At 43.0% G+C, this 21072-nt stretch overlaps 1 protein-coding gene across 2 annotated transcripts; it reads left to right on the forward strand.

The window, feature by feature from the left end:
- The first annotated feature begins 235 nt into the window (after positions 1-235).
- Positions 236-17078, forward strand: LOC140188276 (protein CIMAP1D-like). 2 transcript variants are annotated; one of them, XM_072244373.1, is made up of 4 exons: positions 236-359; positions 8810-8920; positions 11406-11519; positions 11916-17076. In XM_072244373.1, the coding sequence occupies exons 1-4, from the start codon at positions 308-310 to the stop codon at positions 12392-12394; spliced, it is 756 nt and encodes a 251-aa protein (XP_072100474.1). In that variant the 5' UTR covers positions 236-307; the 3' UTR covers positions 12395-17076. The 2 variants fall into 2 exon arrangements, with proteins under 2 accessions (XP_072100474.1, XP_072100475.1); XM_072244374.1 differs by lacking the exon at positions 8810-8920 and having other exon boundaries at positions 11916-17078.
- Positions 17079-21072: the final 3994 nt, after the last annotated feature.

Raw genomic sequence — 21072 nt, forward strand, 5'->3', positions numbered from 1 at the left:
GGTCTAACTGGCATGGTGGGAATTGATCTGAGTTAATTGTCCGGTAACTGAAGCACACACCAAATTGTGCATCTGTCGACTTCGCTCACTGCATTGAATAAAAAAAGTCAGTGGAATCCTGCAGGACGAGGAGTATATTGTAACTTTATGCCTGGATGAGCTAAGTGCAACTGGTTCCCTGGCAACGTGGTAGTTGTTAAAGACAGCAGCACTTGTCTCATTGCTCCCACAGGCAGGATAGCATTTCAGCGTTCATTTGGACTGCTTGACTCCGACTTTCCAGAGACATAGTTGACTCCCCAAGGGGATGGAAGCTAACACTGAGAAAACGTATCCCACAATAGCAGCCCGAGAGAGAGGTAAGTGACCTTACATTCTAGTTCAGAAAGTTCAAAGTAAATTTATCATCAAAGTACATATATGTCACCATATACAACTGAGATTCATTTTCTTGTGGGCATTCACAATAAATACAAAGAAACACAATAGAATCAATGAAGAAACGCACACAATAAAAGACAGACAAACAAGCAGTGTGCAAGAGGCACATTTGTGCAAATGCAAAAAGAAAAAATATAGAAGTGATAAATATCAAGAGCACGAGCTGAGGAATCCTTGAAAGAGAGTCCATAGATGTGGGATTGGCGTTGGCCTGGGTGAAGTTGAATGAAGATATTCCCTCTGGTTCAGGAGCCTCATGGTTGAGATGTAATAACTGTTCCTGAACCTGGTGGTGTGAGTTGTGAGACTCCCCACAGCAGCAGCAAGAAAAGAACACGCCTGGATGTTGGGTGTTTTTGATAATGGACGCTGCTTTCCTGTGACAGTGCTCTGTATAGATATGCTCAATGGTTGGGAGAGTTTTGTCTGTGATGGACTGGGCCATATCTACTACTTTTTGTAGTGTTTTCCAAACAAGGGCATTGGTGTTTCCATACCAGGCCATGATGCAACCGGTCAATATACTCTCCACCATACATTTGTAGAAGTTTGTCAAATTTTTAAATAACACACTGAATCTTCGCAAACTTCTAAGAAGGTAGAGGCGTTGCAAAACTTTCTTTGTAATGGCACTTGTTTTCAGGACCCGGAACAGATCCTCTGAAATGATAACACCAAGGAATTTAAAGTTGCTGACCCTCCCCACCTCTGATTCTCCAGTAAGGACTGGCTCCTGGACCTCCGGTTTCCTCTTCCTGTAGTAAAAAAAAATCATCTCTTTGGTTTTGCTGACATCGAGGTTGTTGTGACACCATTCAGCCAGATTTTCAATATCTCCTATATGCTGATTTGAAAACCACTTTTGATTTAGCCAACAGCAACAGTGTCGTCAGCAATCTTAGATATGGCATCGGAGCTGTGCTTCGCCTCTCAGTCATAAGTGTAAAGTGAGTACAGCAGGGGACTTGTGGTACACTCGTTCTGTTGGAGATTGTGGAGGAGATGTTGTTGCCAATCCAAACTGACTGGGGTCTGCAAGGGAGGAAATCGAGGATCTAGTTGCACAAGGAGGTATAAAGGTTTTGATCTTGGAGATTATTAGATTAGACTATGAGAACTCTCAGTCCTATTTTATTGTCATTTAGAAATGCACACATGCATTAAGAAATGATACAATGTTTCTCCAGAAAACAGGACAAACCAAAGACTAACACTGACAGTGTTAAGCAGTACCATAATTTGATGAAGAACAAACCATGGGCACAGTAAATAAAGTCTCAAAGTCCCCGAGTCGATTGACTCCCGAGTCCCTGATAGCAGGCGGCAAAAGGGAGAAACTCCCTGCCATCAACCTCCAGGCACCGTCAACTTGCCGATGCCTTGGAAGCAGCCGACCACAGCCGACACTGAGTGTTGAGTAGTTTTGAGGGGATAATATTATTGAATGCAGAGTTGTGATCAACGAAGGGCACCCTGATGTGTGAAGATGTTGCGGCGAGGCGAGGGCTTACAAAATGCCCAGGCTAGGAGAAATTGCAGATAGAGTGCAGACAGCCTGGGCAAGAACATAACCTCCCTTTGCCCACCAGGGGAACTGGAAATGAGCAAAGGATATAATGGAAGGCTTCGAGGAGTGCACTCCAAGGACAGGACAAAGTATCATCATGAAATCTCAAAGTATCATCTGTTGTTAGCTCGTAGTTTCTATTGACTTTTAACACCTGTATTGCAATGCCGAATGATCTTGCGAATAAATAAAGACATGGTTATCAGTTGGTCAATAACTGTAACTGCGAGTCCATTGTGTATAAAAATGACATTTTTCCGTTCTGACTTCAGAACAGTGTGGGTGACAGGGGCCATGCTGTTCCCCATGTGCACAAATACATCAAGTGTGATTGAGGAACGAGTGTAAGTTTCCAGAATCCAGTTAATCGATGATAACACTGGTAACATTTTACTTATGATACTTAGAGGGTGCAGAGGAGATTTACCAGGATGCTGCCTGGTCCATAGGGCAGGTCTAGGGCTTTTCTCTTTGGAGCGAATGAGAATGAGGGGTGAGCTGATAGAGGAGTACAAGATGACAAGAAGCATACGTAGATCAAATAAGTAGTGGGGTGAAAATGGCTAATACAAGGGATCATAATTTTAAAGGGGTTGGAGGAAAATATTGGGGGTATGACAAGAGTTATTTACACAGAGAATGGTGGGTGAGTGGAACGCTGTGTTAGAAGTGGTGGTAGAGGCAGATACATTAGGGGCATTTAAGAAAATACTAGATAGGCACATGGATAATAAAAAAATTGAGTGTTCTGTAGAAGGGTTAGCTTGATCTTACAGTAGGGTAAAAAATGGGCACAATATTCCGTTCTGTGCTGTAATCTTCCATGCGCTATGAAGTTTAGTAACACCATTAAAACAGTAACTAGGAAGGTGCGCTGAACAAATCTAAATATAAATTAATCAATTAATTTGTAAATGTGCTTGGTATTATATGAAAGGGTTCAATGAGAGAGATAATGGCAGAATAAAATTACCTTTTATACTTACTACTAAATGTTTAATGAACAACGTCCTTGTGTCTGTCCATGTGAAACGGCAGGAAAATAGCAGAGAGCATAGATTTAGGTTAAGCATAAACGAATTAAAGTGGAGGTGACCTAACGTAGGAGTTGGGATGTAATGTTGAAATTGTACGAGGCATTGGTAAGGCCAAATCTGGAGTATTGTGTACAGTTCTGGTCACCAAATTATAGAAAAGGTGTCAATAGAATTGAGAGAGTACAGAGGAGATTTGCTAAAATGTTGCCTGGATTTCATCACCTAATTTACAGAGAAAGGTTGAACAAGTTAGGTCTTTATTCTTTGGAGCGTAGAAGGTTGAGGGGGGACTTGATAGAGGTATTTAAAATTATGAGGGGATAGATAGAGTTGACGTGGATAGGCTTTTTTCCATTGAGAGTGGGGGAGATTCAAACAAGAGGACATGAGTTAGAGTTAAAGGGCAAAAGTTTAGGGGTAACATGAGGGGGAGCTTCTTTACTCGGAGAGTGGTAGCTGTGTGGAACGAGCTTCCAGCAGAAGTGGTTGAGGCAGGTTCGATGTTGTCGTTTAAAGTTAAATTGGATAGATATATGGACAGGAAAGGAATGGAGGGTTATGGACTGAGTGCAGGTCGGTGGGACTAGGTGAGAGTAAGAGTTCGGCATGGACTAGAAGGGTCAAGATGGTCTGTTTCTGTGCTGTAATTGTTATATGGTTATAAAGTCAGGCGCAAAATGCTGGAGGAAGTCAGGAGGTCAGGCAGCACCAGCAGGTCAGGGCAGCACAGTACTGTGGCAGTTCTTCTTCTTCAGCCTGTCACCTCTAGGGGTCATAGGCCACCGACAGCAGCTTGCCAAACATCTCTGTCCCGGCTAGTCTTTCAAGTCCAGATATAGTCCATCTATACGTCTCCTAGGTGAAGATCCTTCCTCTCCCAGGGATGACTTCTTTGGAGATTCTGTTGGTGTTTCTGTAGCTCTGGGTTTTTACGGGATGGGGCTGCCAGCTCGATGCTCAACTCTGCTCCTTTCACAGCCGGGGTTGGGACCATCCGTGGCAGAGTTAATGTAGCGGTTAGCGCAATGCTATTACAGCTCGGGGCATCGGAGTTCAGAGTTCAATTCCAGCACCATCTGTAAGGAGCTTGTACATTCTCCCTGTGACCGCGTGGGTTTCCTCCCACAGTCCAAAGACGTACAGTTTGTAGGTTAATTGGACTTGTAACAAGCCGCACTGCCCAACAACCCACCTATTTAACCCTATCCTAATCAAAGGACAATTTACAATGACCAATTCACCTAGTAGCTGGGTCATCTTTGGACTGCTTGAGAAAACCGGAGCACCAGGTGGAAACATGCAGTCTTTACAGAGAACAACGGAATTGAACTCCAGGCTCTGATGCCCCAAGCTGAAGTGTCATGCGAACCACTGCGATACCATGGCACCCTGAGACAAACTTAGATCTGTCTCAAAACTGAGTTAATGCACAACCACACAAAGTTAGCAATGTATTCTCTATAACTGTTGCCCTGGTAAGTAGTGCAACTGCTGCATCAGGGTTAGACCTGGTGATCTGCAGATGATAAATGCAACTTACCATTAATTATTAATAGTTTTCTCATTTCCACTTACAACTTCTTGTCTCTTAGGAATAAAATTCTTGTTCTGTCACATTTATGAAAGACCTCCACTGGTGAAACGTTGAAGAAATCAAGATTACATATTTATTTGAAAATTACCTCATGTGGACAAGGCAGGGCCTGGTTCATTCCCAGGGTCAGGTGCTGTAACTAGTTAAGGCTAATAGTTAAAGCAACTGTATCTAATAAGTTTATACACTGACACACAATTAATCTTCTGAGTGTGTATATATATATGTGTGTACAGTATATACAAGATTACACAGATATTATTGAAATAGAAACATTTAAAAGGATGTGTCATTGTATAAATTTGTTAGGTATAGAAACATGTTAGGGATATATATATAGGTTGATTAAGCTTTCTTGTTTGTTTAAATAATTAATTACGGGTCATATATATATATGTTAATTGTGTACGTCATCACGCTACCACATGATACATGCGCACCTTTCTTATAGTAAACTCGGTTAGATCTGCATTTCAGACTCCTGTGTCTTCCTTTGAATTAGTTTCATGTTTTGAAGTTGCAAAACGTAACTTTAAACTTGAAACAAACTGATCCTCAGCAAGTAGCCACTTTGTCACGGACGGCTGTGGAAGCCAAGTCATTGGGAATATTTAAAGCAAGGTCGAAGGGTGCTTGATCAGTCAGGGTGTCAAAGGTTATGGGGAGAAGGTGGGAGAATGGGGTTGAGAGGGATAATAAATCAGCCATGATGGAATGACGAAGCAGACTCAATGGGCCGAATGGCCGAGCTCTGCTCCTGTGTTATGATCTTATGGCTGATATGAGGGATCGTATTTTTAATGTGGGGGGATATCAGGGTAGATTTTTACACAGAGAGTAGGTGCATGGATGTGCTGCAAGGTGTGGAGGTAGAGACAAATATATTAAAGACATTTAAGAGAGTCTTAGATCTGCACATGGATGAAAGAGGGTTATGTGGGAGGGGTAGAATGAGGAATGGAAAGAGAGAAGGGCAAGGGGCATTCTGGTTACACCTTTTGCCCCTTTTCTTCAACTCACCTGTCCATCACCTTCCTTCCTCCTTTTCTTGGTAGACTCCTCACCATCATCATCATGATGTCATATGCTGTAGGTGATCATGGTCTTTCCATGACCATGATTTGTTCTTGGCAAATTTTTCAATGGAAGTGACTTCTCCTGGGCAATGTCTTTACAAAACCGGAGACCCCAGCCATTATCAATACTCTTCAGAGATTGTCTACCTGGCGTCAGTGGTCGCAGAACGAAGACTTGTGACATGTACCGGCTGCTCATACGACCATCCATGGCCTCACATGACCCTGATCCCGGTGGGGGGTGGGGGAGGCACTAAGCAGGTGCTATAGGAGGTGTCCTGCAGGCTAGCGGAGGGAAGGAGCACCTTACACCTCCTTTGGTAGAGATGTATCTCCACCCCGCCATCCAGCCACTTGACATACCTCCACGTGGTACGCTATCCTATGCCTTTCCAGCTCTCACTTCAAAGTTCAAAGTAAATTTATTATCAAAGTACATATACGTCACCATTAGTAACCCTGAGATTCATTTTCTTGTGGGTATTCACAGTAAGTGCAAAGAAACAGAATAGAATCAATGAAAAGCCCCACAAGACGGACATAGAACCAATGTGCAAAGGTGCCCTTCATCCCCCCTTCACCCACCCACCTACCTTCCCCCTCACCTGGTTTCACCTGTCACCTGCCAACCCTTGTACTCCTCCCTCTCCTTCCCTGCTCTTATTCTGGCTTCTTCCCCCTTACATTCTAGTCCTGATTTGAAGTACACGATGAAGAGTCTCGGCCCGAAACGTTGACTGGTTATTCCCTTTCATTGCTGCCTGACCTGCTGAATTCCTCCAGATTCAGATTTATTCTCTTACACACAGAACTGCAATGAAATTTCTTCTTCATGTGAATCTTGGCGCAAACGTTATAGATGGTTACAACAAACACAGGGAGAAGCAACAGAATGGTAAGAGATGGAGGTCCAATGTGAAGTAGCTCAAGAAGAAACGCTGAAGTGACAGAACAGAACAGCTGAGAGAGGTAGAATTAAGAGTCTGAGAATTTGGCAGCACCACCAAGGAGGGGACGTGAAAGAGGTGATTGGTTCTAAAGTCTGATAACAGTGGAGAAGAAGCTATTCCTTCTGCAGAAGTTCGAGAGGAACATTTACTATCCAGATATACATTGACAGGTAACTTCATGACAATGATCTCCATTCAAAGTTTGAAGTTTGAAGTTCAAAGTAAATTATTTATCAAAGTATCTATTACCATGTACTTTCTTGAGATTCGTTCTCATGCAGGCATTTACAGGGAAAAAAAGAAATGCAATAGAATTTGTGAAGCATGATGCATGAAGACTGACAAACCGCCAATGTGCAAAAGAAGACAGACTGTGCAAAGAAAATACTGGGACGATGAGCTCTAAAGAGTCCTTGAAAGTGATTTTGTAGGCCATATAATCAGTTCAGAGGGGTGGTGAGTGAAGTTCAGGACTCTGAAGGTTGTCAGGTAATAACTGTTGTTGAACCTGATGGTGTGGGATCTAAGGCTTCTGTACCTCCATTTAAATTCTTGCAATTTTTTTTTGCCTTCTGTCTTTGCCCTCATTCCCACCTTCCTCCATCAACCACAGTTGATCAAAGGCAGACCAGTCAGAGAAATGCACAAGACACTCATCAGCTCAGCCAGCATCTATGGAAAACGGTGGGATGGACGGTTGACTTTTCTGGCCAAGACCTTTCCTCTGGTCTGGAAATAAAGAGGGGAGATAGCCAGTATAAAAAGGCAGATGGAGGGGCTGGCGGGTGGGTCCAGGTAAGGATTGGGGTGGGGGAGGGGGAGTGGGAATGATGCCAGGAGGAGAGAGGAAGGGAAAAAAGGGGTGAAAGGGACAGAGGTAACCAGAGGTCTGAGAATTTGATGTTCATACAACCAGGGTGTAGGGTCCTATTTAGTGCTTTTGGGGTGGTTACTGGAATGCAGGGCGGAGATACGTCTTTACCAAAGGAGGCATAAGGCACTCCTTCCCTCCGCTAGACTGCAGGTCACCCTCAGCCAAGGTATAGCACTTGCTTAGCCCCCCACCCCCTGATCAGGGCTACATGAAGCCATGGGAGCAGGTGGCGGATGATCATATGAGTAGCTGGAGCATATCACATGTCCTGGTCGTGCAAACACTGGCCAGGGAGACAACCTCTGAAGAGTATTGGTAATGGCAGGGGTCACCTGTCTTGTAAAGACACTCCCCAGAAGAAGACAAAAAATTGCCAAGAGCAATCATGGTCAGAGACCAGGATCACCTCTATCATTCAACGTGGCACATAATGACAACGATGACTAGGAGGCCTATGGTACACTGTACTTCTTTTATTCCCTGGAACATAGGAGAACTGGGGGTGATTTGATAGAGGTACTGTATACAAAATTATGAGGGATATAGACAGAATAAATGCAAGCAGGCTTTTTCCACTGATGTTAAGTGAGACTAGAACTAAAGGTCAGGGGTAAAGGGGTGAAAAGTGAAATATTTAAGAGGAACATGAGGAAAACCTTCTTCACTCAAGAGGGTGGTGAGAAATGTGGAGCGAACTGCCAGCGGAAATGGTGGATGTGGGGTTGATTTCAACATCTAAAAGTTTGGATAGTTACATGGATGGGAGGAGTTTGAGGGCCATGGTCCAGGTGCAGATCAATGGGACTAGGTAGAATAATGGTTGAGGATGGACTGGATGGGCCGAAGGGCCTGGTTGGGTGCTGTAGGGCTATGACTACAGAGCTGGCAAGTGATAGGTGGATCTAGGTAAGGGAGGGGCAGACTGGGAACGATGACAGAAGATGGGAGGTGATAGGTGGAAGTGATAGGAGAGGACAGTGGAGGGAAATGGAGACGGGAACCAGTGGGAGGAATGTGTGGGCAATAAGCCATTGGAGGAGGAAAAGACATAGGGTGATGGGGGCTCATTGGATATGGAGGGGAAGGAAGAGAAAAAGGACAGAGAGGGATTAGTTACTGGAAGTTTGAGAGTTTGATGTTCATACTGCCCAGCCGAAGAATTCTACTTAGTGGTTTTAAGAAGGCCCTATGATACACTGTACTTACTTCATTTAAGAGTTGCCTTTTCTGCAATTATCATAAAGACAAACCTAATCTCTGATTTTATAAGGGCCTGGACCAGGAAGATATGGATTACCTCCTGCCATTGGGTTCGTGGGACATGATCTTACCAAGCACACAAATCCAGCTTACACTTTCGGGAGAAAACACAGCAGTTTATGTAAGTGACATTTGTAAAAAGTGTGACAAAGCAAGGAGCTTTTAAGAAAAGCACAGTCAATAATGTTCTATGAAGAGGAACGTAGCAATACCCTACCACTCCATGATGTAGCAATACTCTACCCTTGCATGATAAACTTACTAACATGGAAACACGATCACCAATAATCTCCCACAATGTTTTTCAACTATGGTTTTGATTTGACTTCATTTGGTTGATGTTGTCTGGCAGCTAGTGAATCACTGGAAAATTTTCCTAAAATTGCTGAGCAGACAACAGACAGTAGTAGTGCAGTTCTTGCTGTATTGTTAGATGCTTAACGGACTCCACTTGTATCTTGAAATCCTCTCATCCAGGCCAGGGGTGGTGAACGTATGGCACACGTGTCCAAGATGGTACGCGCAATAGTTTAATTTAATTTTTTTTACTTATTGAGGTATCGCTCTGACCTTCGAGCTATGCCACTCAACAAACCCCTGATTTAATCTTAGCCTATTCACAGGACAATTTAACATCATCAACTAATCTACCAACCGGTATGTCTTTGGACTGTGGGAGGAAACCGGAGCACCCGGAGGAAATCAGGTGGTTATGGGGAGAAAATATAAACTCCTTACAGGCAGTGGTGGGAATTGAACTCAGGTCACCGGTACTGTAAAGCGCTGTGCTAACCACTACGGTACCGTTAGGTTGACACGCGGCATGCAGTGCTGTCTCTTCATTAAAACGCCACCCCATATTAATAACTACATAATACGGAAATAAATTAGGTGTCATTAGCTTAATTAGTCTATCACAACCTTGTGGGCCGAAAGACCTGTTCCTCAGCTTTACTGTTCTGTGTTCTTTGTCCTTCAGCCCACAATGTTGTGCTGAACAATTAAATTAGTAATCTAAATACCGGGAGTTTGCAAATTCTCCGTGTGACCACCCGGTTTCCTCCCACATTCCAACGATATACCGGTTGGTAGGCTGATTGGTCATTGTGAATTGTCCCATGATTAGACTGGGGTTAAATTGGGGAATTGCTGGCTGGGACAGCTCAAAAGGCCAGAAGGGCCAACCCCACACTGTATGTCAATAAATAACTAAATAAACCATCCCCTTATACCTACACAATGTCCAGGCCCTTCTATTTCTCTCACACTCATGTGCCAGCTAAACATCTCCTAAAAGTCCCCGATGTACCTGCCTCTACCAACACCCCAGGCAGCAGATTCCAGGCGCCCAACACGCTCCGTGTAAAAGAAGGAAGACCAAGCCTGCACTGCTCCCTGTTACGATTGACGGCGAGGACGCGGGTGTGGTGAGGACCTGCAAGTACCTGGGGGTGCACCTGGATGACAGGCTTGAGAGGAGCACCAACACAGAGAATGTTTACAAGAAAGGCCAGAGTCGCCTCTACTTCCTGAGGAGACTGAGGTCCTTTGTCGCATGCAGGCCTCCCTTCACATGTTCTACCAGTCTGTTGTCACCAGAACAATCTTCTATGCGGTGGTGTGCTGGGGCAAAGTCATCAGCACAGGTGATGCCAACAGGCTCGATAAACTGATTAGAAAGGCTAGGAAGTCAAACTGGACACATTGGAGGCTGTGGTAGAACAAAGGACCCTCCGGAAAATCCTGGCAATTCTGGAGAATGTTTCTCACCCTCTACATGCCACCTTCGCTGACAGAGGAGCACTTTTAATAATAGACGAAGACAATTGCCCTGCTCCAAAGGGTGTTATATGAGGTCATTCTTACCCTTGGCCATTGGGCTCTGTATTGAGTCAATCTGTAGCCTGGGAGGTGATGACCCCCTCCTGTTAGACCGTTTGAGGTAACTTACTTTATATTCTTTCTTACTTCTCTTCTACTATTTGTATATCTGTGCACTTGTAATGCTACTGTGACACTGTAATTTCCCTTGGGATCAATAAAATATCTATCTATTGATCAATCTGCACTCAGTGGCCACTTTATTAGGTACACTTGTGCACCTGCTCAGTAATGCAAATATCTAATCAGCTAATCATGAGGCAACAACTCAGTGCTTAAGCATGTAGACATGGTCAAGAGGTTCAGTTGTTGTTCAGACCCAAACATCAGAATGCAGAAGGAATGTGATCTAAGTGACTTTAACTGTGGAGTGATTGTTGGTGCCAGACGGGTGGTTTGAGCATTTCAGAAACTGCCGATTTCCTGGGATTTTCATGTACAACGGTCTCTACTGTTTCCAGAGGACAGAGCAAAACACAAAAAAATATCCAGTGAGCGGCAGTTCTGAAGGGAAGGATGAGGGGGACCTGGAGACAATGCTGGAGACAGGGCATATGCAACACTTCCAATTTGTGTTCTGAATGGGGATGGGAGAGACCCCATAATTTTTTCAGCTGCATACTCAACCTTGACATTGGAAGTAGGGAACGTAAAAGGAAATAGAAGGAGGGGGAATCAAGCTGACAGAATAACCTTTAAAGTGACCCTTCGTTTGCTCTTGCCAGTGTATCACAACGACTGCAGTCCAGGGCCCCGGTATTACGTTGACCCAAAGATCACGCGCTTTGGCAGGAGTGGAACTCCCTCATACTCCATGTTGGGTCGAGTGAAAACCTGTGGTGAGTCAAGTAGATCTGTGGGTATATTTAAAGCAGAGGCTGATAGATTCTTGATTAGTCAGGGCATGAATGGTTACAGGGAGAAGACAGGAGACTGGGGCAAAGAGGGAAATAGATCCGCCATGATGAAATAGCGGTGCAGACTCAATGGGCCAAATGGCCTAATTTGAACCTGTATCTCATGGTCTTCTGGTCTAAGTAGGTGGGTTGTGTGGCTCATTGGGCTGGGAGGGCCTGTTCCACGTTGTATCACTAAGTAAAAAAAACTACATGGTAAAAATTGCGCGAAAATGTGAAAGGTAAAAAAAAAATGATTCAGAAATATTTAAATCTAAAATATAGTTCTTACTTCTATGGTCACATGCCTGGTTAATTTGAAGTTTTTGCTTTACTTAGATCTTTCTCAGATGCCAGGAGTACCTGGACCAGGTGCATACAACCCAGAGAGAACACTGCATCTCAACAAGCACAGGTCACCAGCGTACTCACTGGGATTCAGAACTAGATATCGCAAGCTCGACACAGTGCCGGCCCCTAATAGCTACACACTTCCATCCCTATTGGGGCCAAAAGTTCCTAACAAGCCCTCCAGTGCTAGTTTCTCAGTTACTGGAAGAACAAGAAGAGAGGATCTATCCAGAACCCCAGGGCCTGGCCGGTACAATCGTACTGACCCTAATGTTTTCCTACGCAAACAACCAGCTTACTCGATGCTGGGCCGGCATGATCTGCCCACATATCATCCGCAGACACCAGGACCTGGAGCACACAACCCAGAAAAAGTGACCGTCAATAAGCCCGGTATCCCTGCCTTTTCCCTGGGAATGCGGCATTCAGAATTTGTGACCCCTCTGATCGTTGACATTTTGGATTGACTTCCAGCTCAGTAACTAACAGCTGGAACTTTAAGGCTTAATTCTAGCTTAAGATAAGTGCTGTTTTAAAGTTCTGTAAACCAATAAAACTGATATCTACACTCTGTGGTCACTTTATTAGGGACACTAGCACACCTGCTCGTTAATGCAAGTGCATATCTAATCAGCCAATCATGTGACAGCAAATCAATGCATAAAAGCGTTGCAAACATGGCCAATTGTTGTTCAGACCAAATATCAGAATGGGGAAGAAATGTGATCTAAGTGACTTTGATCATGGAATGATTGTTGGTGCCAGATGGGGTGGTTTGAGTATCTCAGAATGCCGATCTCATGTGATTTTCACACACAAGTCTCTTGAGTTCACAGAGAATGGTGTGAAGAACAGACATTTAGTGAGTGGCAGTTCTGTGGGCGAAAATGCTTTTGTTAATGAGAGAGGGCAGAGGAGAATGGCCAGACTGGTTCAAGCAGACAGGAAGGTGACAGAACTCAAATAACCACACGTTACAACAGTGGTGTGCAGAAGTGCTCAAAACATCGAAACTTGAAGTGGATGGGCTACAGCAGCAGAAGATATTAATGTACCTAATAAAGTGGCCACTGGGTGTAATTTTTATGTTATTGTATTACATTTTTATTGATAGATTTAATGAAGGTTGCTTACAGTCTTCACATGCAATGGAAAGGCATTGGTTAAATATTACAATGATCAGATAAACAATTGCAACTCACTGTTGGAAAAAACACACCACACTGTAGTTAGTAGGTAAAATCACTCAAAACAAAACTTCATTCACCTAACACTGATGCTGAAATTAATCTGACACAATCACTATAACTCAGCTGCTCCTGAGTTGATTGAATTTACTCTATTTTTCTCTCAAGAAGGCTTCTAGAATTGCTGACATTTCATAACTCAGCAATGCTTACACAAAGTGATTGTGTGATGGCATGTATTGCATTTCCTTTCTATGTACTGTACATTAAAATTCCTTGGAACTTAGAAGACAGAGGAAATTTGATAGAGACATACAAAATTATGAGGAGGTATAGATAAGGTAAATGCAAGCAGGCTTTTTCCCCAGTAAGGTTGGGTGGACAACCGGTGGTCATTGGTTAAGGGTGAAAGGTGAAAAGTTCAAGGGGAATATGAGTGGAAACTTTTTCACTCTTAGAGGGACTTGAGAGTGTGGAACTATAAATGCCTCCAAGAAAATTAATCTCAAGGTAGTACATGGTAACAAACATACTTTGAAAATACATTCAATTCAACTGATTTATTTTCCGTCTCTAATTTTAATTGAATTGAATTGAAGAGTTAACCATATTGGTGAGCCTGGAGCCACTTATGGATAAAAGGGATAGCGGATTTCCTTCATTCAAGGCTATCAGTGAATGCGATCGGTTTTCGTGATAAAGCTCTCGTTGTAAGGATCAACATTATTACGTCTACCTTCTTAGACTCTAATCACTAGAATTTAATCTTGGAAAGCTATAAAAAGGAGACTACTTTTAAAAGTGTCTGAAATAAAAATGGGTGGTGAGGTGGAAAATTGTCTCTACCAAAGGAGGGGTAAGGCGCACTTCCCCTCTGCCAGCCTACAGGTCACCCTTGGGCAAGGTGTAGAACCTGCTTAACACCTGGATCAGGGTCACGTGAAGCCACGGAAGCAGGTTGCGGATGGTCGTATGAGCAGCTGGTGTCTTGATTATGTGACCATGGACGCCAGGCAGACAATCTTTGAATAGTATTGATAATCATCTTGTAAAGATACTGCCAAGAAGGCGGCAATGGCAAATCACTTCTATAGAAAAATTTGCCAAGAACAATCATGGTCAAAGACCATGATCGCTTACGTCATATGACACGGCACAGAACGATGATGGTGAAGTGAAATGCTCTCAACAGTTTTATTTAACTAGTTTCTTCATTCAGAATTAAACTGATTCATTCGGAATCCAGACCTATCAAACTATATTGATCTTTTAGTTCTGGCTTTTATTTGGAACAAGACTCTTGAATTCTTTTAAATATCCTGCATGGTTTCTGAAACCAAACAAAATAATGTCTGTCAGAAACAACACACATACAACGCCAGAGGAACTCAGCAAGTCAGACATCTATGGAGACTGATGGTTGATGTTTCGGGCCGAGACCCTTCATCAGGATCAGGATGAAGGGTCCTGGCCCAAAATATCAAATGTTTATTTTCCTCCACAGATGCTGCCTGACCTGCTCAGTTCCTCCAGTATTTTATGCATGTTCAATAGTTCCATTTAATATCAGAGAATGGATACAATATACAACCTGAAATTCCTGCTCTGCAGACATCCTCAAAACAGAAGAAAAAAAACAAAGAATGAATGACAGAAAAAAACACAAGTACCCCAAAGCCCCCTGCCTCCACCCATGCACAAGCATCTACATTGCTCTAGATTTCCAGCATTTTGCAAAATCTCCCGTGTGCTGTCAAAAACAAGTTAGCATTTTTATATAAGTTAATACATCTATTTCTAGAAACCACAAACACAGAGACTTCAGCTTTAGTTCAGTGTCATTTTATTTAAAAGTCCAATGAAGCTGAGGAAAATTGAAAGGAAAATCTGTTAAATACCTCAGTTATGCCCCCCAAAAATTCTGCTATCAACTTTATGAACACTTCAAAATTGAGGGATATGCATGGATGCTGGGAGCGAGGTTGGAATTGCACTGGGCCGATTTTGAAAGGTCAAGAATGGCTTCGGGTTGGGAGGCGAGGTCTAGGCCCGGAGCGTTCCGCTGCAGCAGAGCCCACGGCCTAGTGTGCAGCACGGTTCGGTGTTAGGACGATTTAAATGCCAGCTCAGACAGACTGGAAAGGCAGGATGTTGGGACCGGAGGCAAGGCTCAGGCCAACTCTGCTTGCTCTTCCAAGATATTCATTCCTCTCTCTGCAGTGCCGAGGCTGCCAGACTGCTCCAGGATTCGGACCTCTCGACTCAATTTGATTCGGATTGCTGTGCTCACTTCTATTGTTTGCATGTTTGTGTTTCTTTCTTCTTTCTCTGTGCATTGGGTGTTGGTCTTTTTTAAGTTGGGCTCTTTCAGGTTTCTTGCTTTGTAGCTGCCTGTAAGCAGACAAATCTCAAGGTCGTAGTTATACATACTTTGAATAAGTAATTGTCCTTTTGAATTATATTCACGGAATGGTTTGAGACGATAGGAAATATATATACTGTTCAAAATATTACTTCAAAAGAAATGAGATGTACATTTCACTTCCTCTTCCTCAATGCTATGGTTACAAAAATTATTAAGTTATACATGGATATTAGTTTATCAGTTGAAAACCCCACACAAGTTCAGATTGCAAAGATCAAGTACAGATCATTGTGTAACAGATTCAAACTTGAAACCAGGAGGAAGCAAACTGATAGATGCTGCAAGTATTTCACAAAACCCAAGTTTGCAATCGTCCAAGCAAGCGTTCAGATGGGAAATAGAGGAAGTAGGCCAATGTGCTGCAGTACAAGCACAAAGATGGACTTTGTGATAGTTCTGCTAACAAAATGGTGGTGCACTATTTTTGCAGCATCCATTTCATTAGTTTTAGAAGAACAAGCCTATGGGGCAACTTGGCATTCGCGGAGCACAAATGTGCAGCACCAACCTCTGTTATTGTTAGATATAGACCGCAAAGAGTGCTTTCACAAGAAAGCAGCATCCATTATAAGACCAAAAAATATAGGAGCATAATTAGGTCATTTGGCCCATTGAATCTGCTCCACCATTTCATCATGCTTGGTCCAGTTCCGTCTCAGCCCCAGTCTCCTGCCTTTTCCCTGTACCCCTTCATGCCTTGACTAATCAAGAATTTATCAACCTCTGCCTTAAATATACCCAATGACTTGGCCTCCACAGCCACATGTGGCAACTAATTCCACAGATTCACCACTCACTGGCTAAAGAAATTCCTCCTCATCTCCATTCTAAATGGACGTCCCTCCATCCTGAGGCTGTGCCCTCTGGTCTTAGACTCCCCCATTATAGGAAACAATCATATCCACTCTATCAAGGCCTTTCAATAGGTTTCAATAAAATCCCCCCTCATTCTTCTGAATTCCAATGAGTACTTGAGTACCAGAGCTATTGAATGCTCCTCATATGATAAGCCTTTCAATCCCAGAATCATTTTCATGAACCTCCTTTAAACCGTCTCTAAAGTCAGCGCATCCTTTCTTAGATAGGGACCCATCTTTGAGACTTTTACCGTGCCATGGTCTGTTCTTATCAAATGACGGCATTGCTTTGCACTGTTGTAACTATATGTTATAATTATGTGGTTTTTGTTAGTTTTTAAGTCGGTTTGTCATGTGTTTTCGTGATATCATTCTGGAAAAACATTGTATCGTTTCTTAATGCATGCATTACTAAATGACAATAAAAGAGGACTGCGTGTCCTCATAATCTAATCTAATCTAATCTATTCCATCAAAGACCCCCACCTGCCATCCAGGCTATGCTCTCTTCTCATTACTACCATTGGGCAGGAGGTACAGATGCCTTAGGTCCCACATCACCGAGTTTAGGAATAGTTATTACCTGTCAACCATCAGGATATTGAACTACATTTTGCCCAAGGGTGACCTGCAGTCTAGTGGAGGGAAGGACCACCTTATACCTCCTTCGGTAGGGACATATCTCCATCCTGCCATCAAGTATATGGGAACATATACACTGTACATACTTTGATAATAAATTTACTTTTGATCATGAATTTTTATGTTAATTTACCTCAAATTTACATAAGAATTAAGTTACAGACCCTCACATCTCAATATTGTGGCTACTAACTTCAAATATCATCCTTGAATACTTGATTTTGTATTGATACGTCACTGGATCACATTTAAACAGCTTGGACAGGTCCTTTGGTGCACCAATTTCATAAGCCCCTATTTACACTAATGCTACATTAACCTAACTTTATTTTTCCCACATTTCCACTCACTGTACAATTAGAAAATAGAACCATAGAGCACTGTACAGACCCTTCGGCCCACAACGTTATGCCAACCCTTTAACCCACTCCAAGATCAATCTAACTCTTCCCTCCCACATAGCCCTCCATTTTTCTTTCTGTAAAGAAAGAGGTTCTGCAGATTCTGTAAAGTACAGGTAATTCACAGTGGGCATTTAATCTTTTAAACTACCGATTAACCAAAGCATTTCTGGGAAATGGGAGGGAACGGGAGCATCTGGAGGAAAGCCAACAGTCATGAGGACAACCTGCAAACTCCACACAGACAGCACAGGAAGACAGGATTGAACCCAAACCCGGGTCACTGGAGCTGAGGTAGCAGCTCAGCTAGCTGCAAGCACAATGCCATGCAGGTACACGTGAATAGATTTATTTATCAACGTACATCAAAACACACAGTGAAATGCACTGTTTGCATTAAAAACCAACACACCTAAGCAACACAAACAAATTGCTGGAGGAACTGAGCAGGTCGGGAGTTATCTATGGAAATGAATAAACAGTTGCCGTTTCGGGCCGAGACTATTCATCAGGACGTAAGGATGTACTGGGGCAGCCTACACCTGTGAAAAAAATTTAAAATTACAAAAGGGAAGTAAGTTTCAGATGTTATTCCTTTGCTAAATTCAATGGCTTTCATCATCAGCCCAATTCTTAGTTTATCTCCTGGTCCTGTTACAGTTTAAACCAAAGACCTTAACTTTCATTGTTTCTTGTAAATGTCTTGTTATTGCTGCTGTTAAAGTTTAGAAAACAGGGCAACGGCTGGAAATTTTGTTCAGCACGATAACATTTACTACATCATCTGATGCAGCAGAACTGCCAGCTGTGTACTCGCTGTTTCCAGTGCAACTGGGGAAACTGCTCACACGTACCCCCTAGTGAACGTAATAAGGAACTGCAACAATGGTGTGAATGAGATACCTTTTAGCTTTGGATGCTGCTGCAGATATGATGCCGAAGTGTGGAAATGAACTGTTTAGGAAAAAGGGTAGATTTTACAGAATTGAAAAAGGCCATTCTGTCCATCTAGTACAGGCTACTGTTTATATTCCATGGGTATACTTCAAAATACATCCAAGATATGCCTACTTAAGCAATACATACAAATGCCTTCTTACATTGCTTCAGAAATTTTTTTTTCAGATTTATTATAGAGCTTCAAAAATGCTGCATACTACTGTAAAATGGGGTGGTTGAGTGGAGATGCGTTTCGACCAAAGGAGGCGAAAGGCTCTCCTTCCCAATGCTAGCCTGCAAGACACCCTTAGGCAAGTTGTAGTACCCACTTAGCCCCACTGGATCAGGGTGGCATGAAGCTATGGGAGCAGGTGGTGGTCGCATGAGCAGCTGGTACATATCACAGTATCACAAGTCCTGGTTATGCAACCACTGATTTTTCAGGCAGACAATCTCTGAAGAGTATTCATAATGGTTGGGGTCACCCATCTTGTAAAGACACTGTCCAGAAGGTGGCAATGGCCAACAACTTCTGTAGAAAAATTTGCCAAGAACAATCATGATTGTAGAAAGGCCATGATCGCCCAAATCATATGATACAGCACATAACAAATGAAGCTCCAATCCAGGCAGCATCCTGATTAACCTCCTCCGCGGCCTTTCTGTGGCTTCCAAATCCTCTCATAATGCAACAACCAGAGCTGCCCGATACTCCAAATGTGGCCCAACCAAACTCTTATACATCTGTAACATGTTTTGCTAAATTTTATCTGCCAAGACTTGACAGTGAAGGCAAGTATGTTTTCCACACGACTTGTGCTACTTTCAGGGGGCCATATTAGATTAGATTAGATTCAACTTTATTGTCATTGTGCCGAGTACAGATACAAAGCCAAAGCGTTTAGCATCTGACCAGAAATGCAAAGAATAGCGTTATCTACAAAATAACTGTGAATAAGAAAAGTGCTACAGCACACAAATATAGAAGTACTGAGACAGTACAATATGGATGCAATACTGCTTAGCGCTGTGATGAGATGTGTCACAGCCTCACGGAAGAAGCTCTTCCTGTGCCTGCTGGTGCGGGAGTGGAGGCTCCTGTAGCACCTACTGGATGGGAGGTGAGTAAAAAGTCCATGGTTAGGGTGAGATGCATCCTTGATAATGCTTTTTGCCCTGCCCAGGCAGTGTTTATGGTAGATGTTCTCAATGCTGGATAATTGGGTGCTGATAATCCGCTGGGCAGTTTTCACCACACGCTGGAGTGCTTTGCGGTCCGATATGGGACAATTGCCATACCACACTGAGATGCAGTTGGTGAGTATGCTCTCAATGATACAGCAGTAAAAGTCCGTCAGTATCCTGGGACAGAGGTGAGCTTTCTTCATGCTCCACAGGAAATAAAGGCACTGTTGCGCCTTTTTGATCAGAATAGAGGAGTTCAGGGACCAGATGAGATCCTTGGAAATGTGGACACCAAGGAATTTGAAACTTGATACACGCTCCACTACAGTTCCGTTGATGTAGGTGGGGAAATGAGTGTGACTCCTGGCATGCCTGAAGTCCACAATGATCTCCTTGGTCTTCTGAGTGTTAAGGGCCAGATTGTTGTCGGCACACCACGCAGCCAGGTGCTGGACCTCGTCCCTGTCGGCCATCTCATCATCCCCCCCGATCAGACCAACCACCGTGGTGTCCTCTGCTAACGTGATTATGGAGTTAGAGCCATGTACAGGAACGCAGTCATAGGTGAAAAGGGAGTACAGAAGATCCCTCTGTAGATCAATGCTCCCAAGGGTCCTGCCAATTACTGTTGTAGTGACTCTCAAAAGTACAACAGCTCATATTTATCAGGATTAAACCGCATTTGTCATTTCTTCACTCAGATTTCTAACTGATGTGACAACATAGTGTATTATTTTACAGCTTCTCTCCACAACTCCGATTAAATGAGAAATGAGAATAGTGAATAGTGATGGCAAAAGCAAATGTTATCTGTCGTAACCAGAGAAGACAATCCCAAAAAGTAGCATCTTCCATCACACGTATCAACTTGCCTTGTGATACCAAGGTCACGTCCATCAACTTGCTACATATTTACTCATATCCATGCCAAGTTCTCTAACAATCCCAGAACATTGACAGTCCATTTCCCTTCGCAGATGCTGCCTGGCACACTATAAATGCCTCCAGCATCTTGTTTGCTGTTCCAAATTCCAGCATCCACAGTCACTTGGGTCTTCAAGTCATGCCTTGCCATGCATTCAGTGCCTATAAAAAGTATTCACCCCCTTTGAGAGTTTTCATGTTTTATTGTTTTACAACATTGGATTTAATTTGGCCTTTTTTGACACTGATCAACAGAAAACTCTTGTATCAAAGTGAAAACAAATTGGTCTAAATTTATTACAATTATTAAACATAAAATAATTGGATGCATAATTACTCACCCCCTTCAAGTCAGCATTTAGTAGATGCACGCAAGGCAGCAATTACAGCCTTGATTCTGTATGGATAGATGTCTATCAGCTTTGCATGTCTGGATACTGCAATTTTCCCTCATTCTTCTTTACAAAAGTGTTCAAGCTCTATCAGGGGATCGTGAGTGAACAGCTCTTTTCAAGTCCAGTCATAAATTCTCAAATATGATTGAAGTCTGGACTCAGACATGGCATTAACTTTGTTGTTTTTAAG

This window comes from Mobula birostris, chromosome 26 (genome assembly GCF_030028105.1).
Source record: "Mobula birostris isolate sMobBir1 chromosome 26, sMobBir1.hap1, whole genome shotgun sequence".
Taxonomy (NCBI): domain Eukaryota; kingdom Metazoa; phylum Chordata; class Chondrichthyes; order Myliobatiformes; family Myliobatidae; genus Mobula; species Mobula birostris.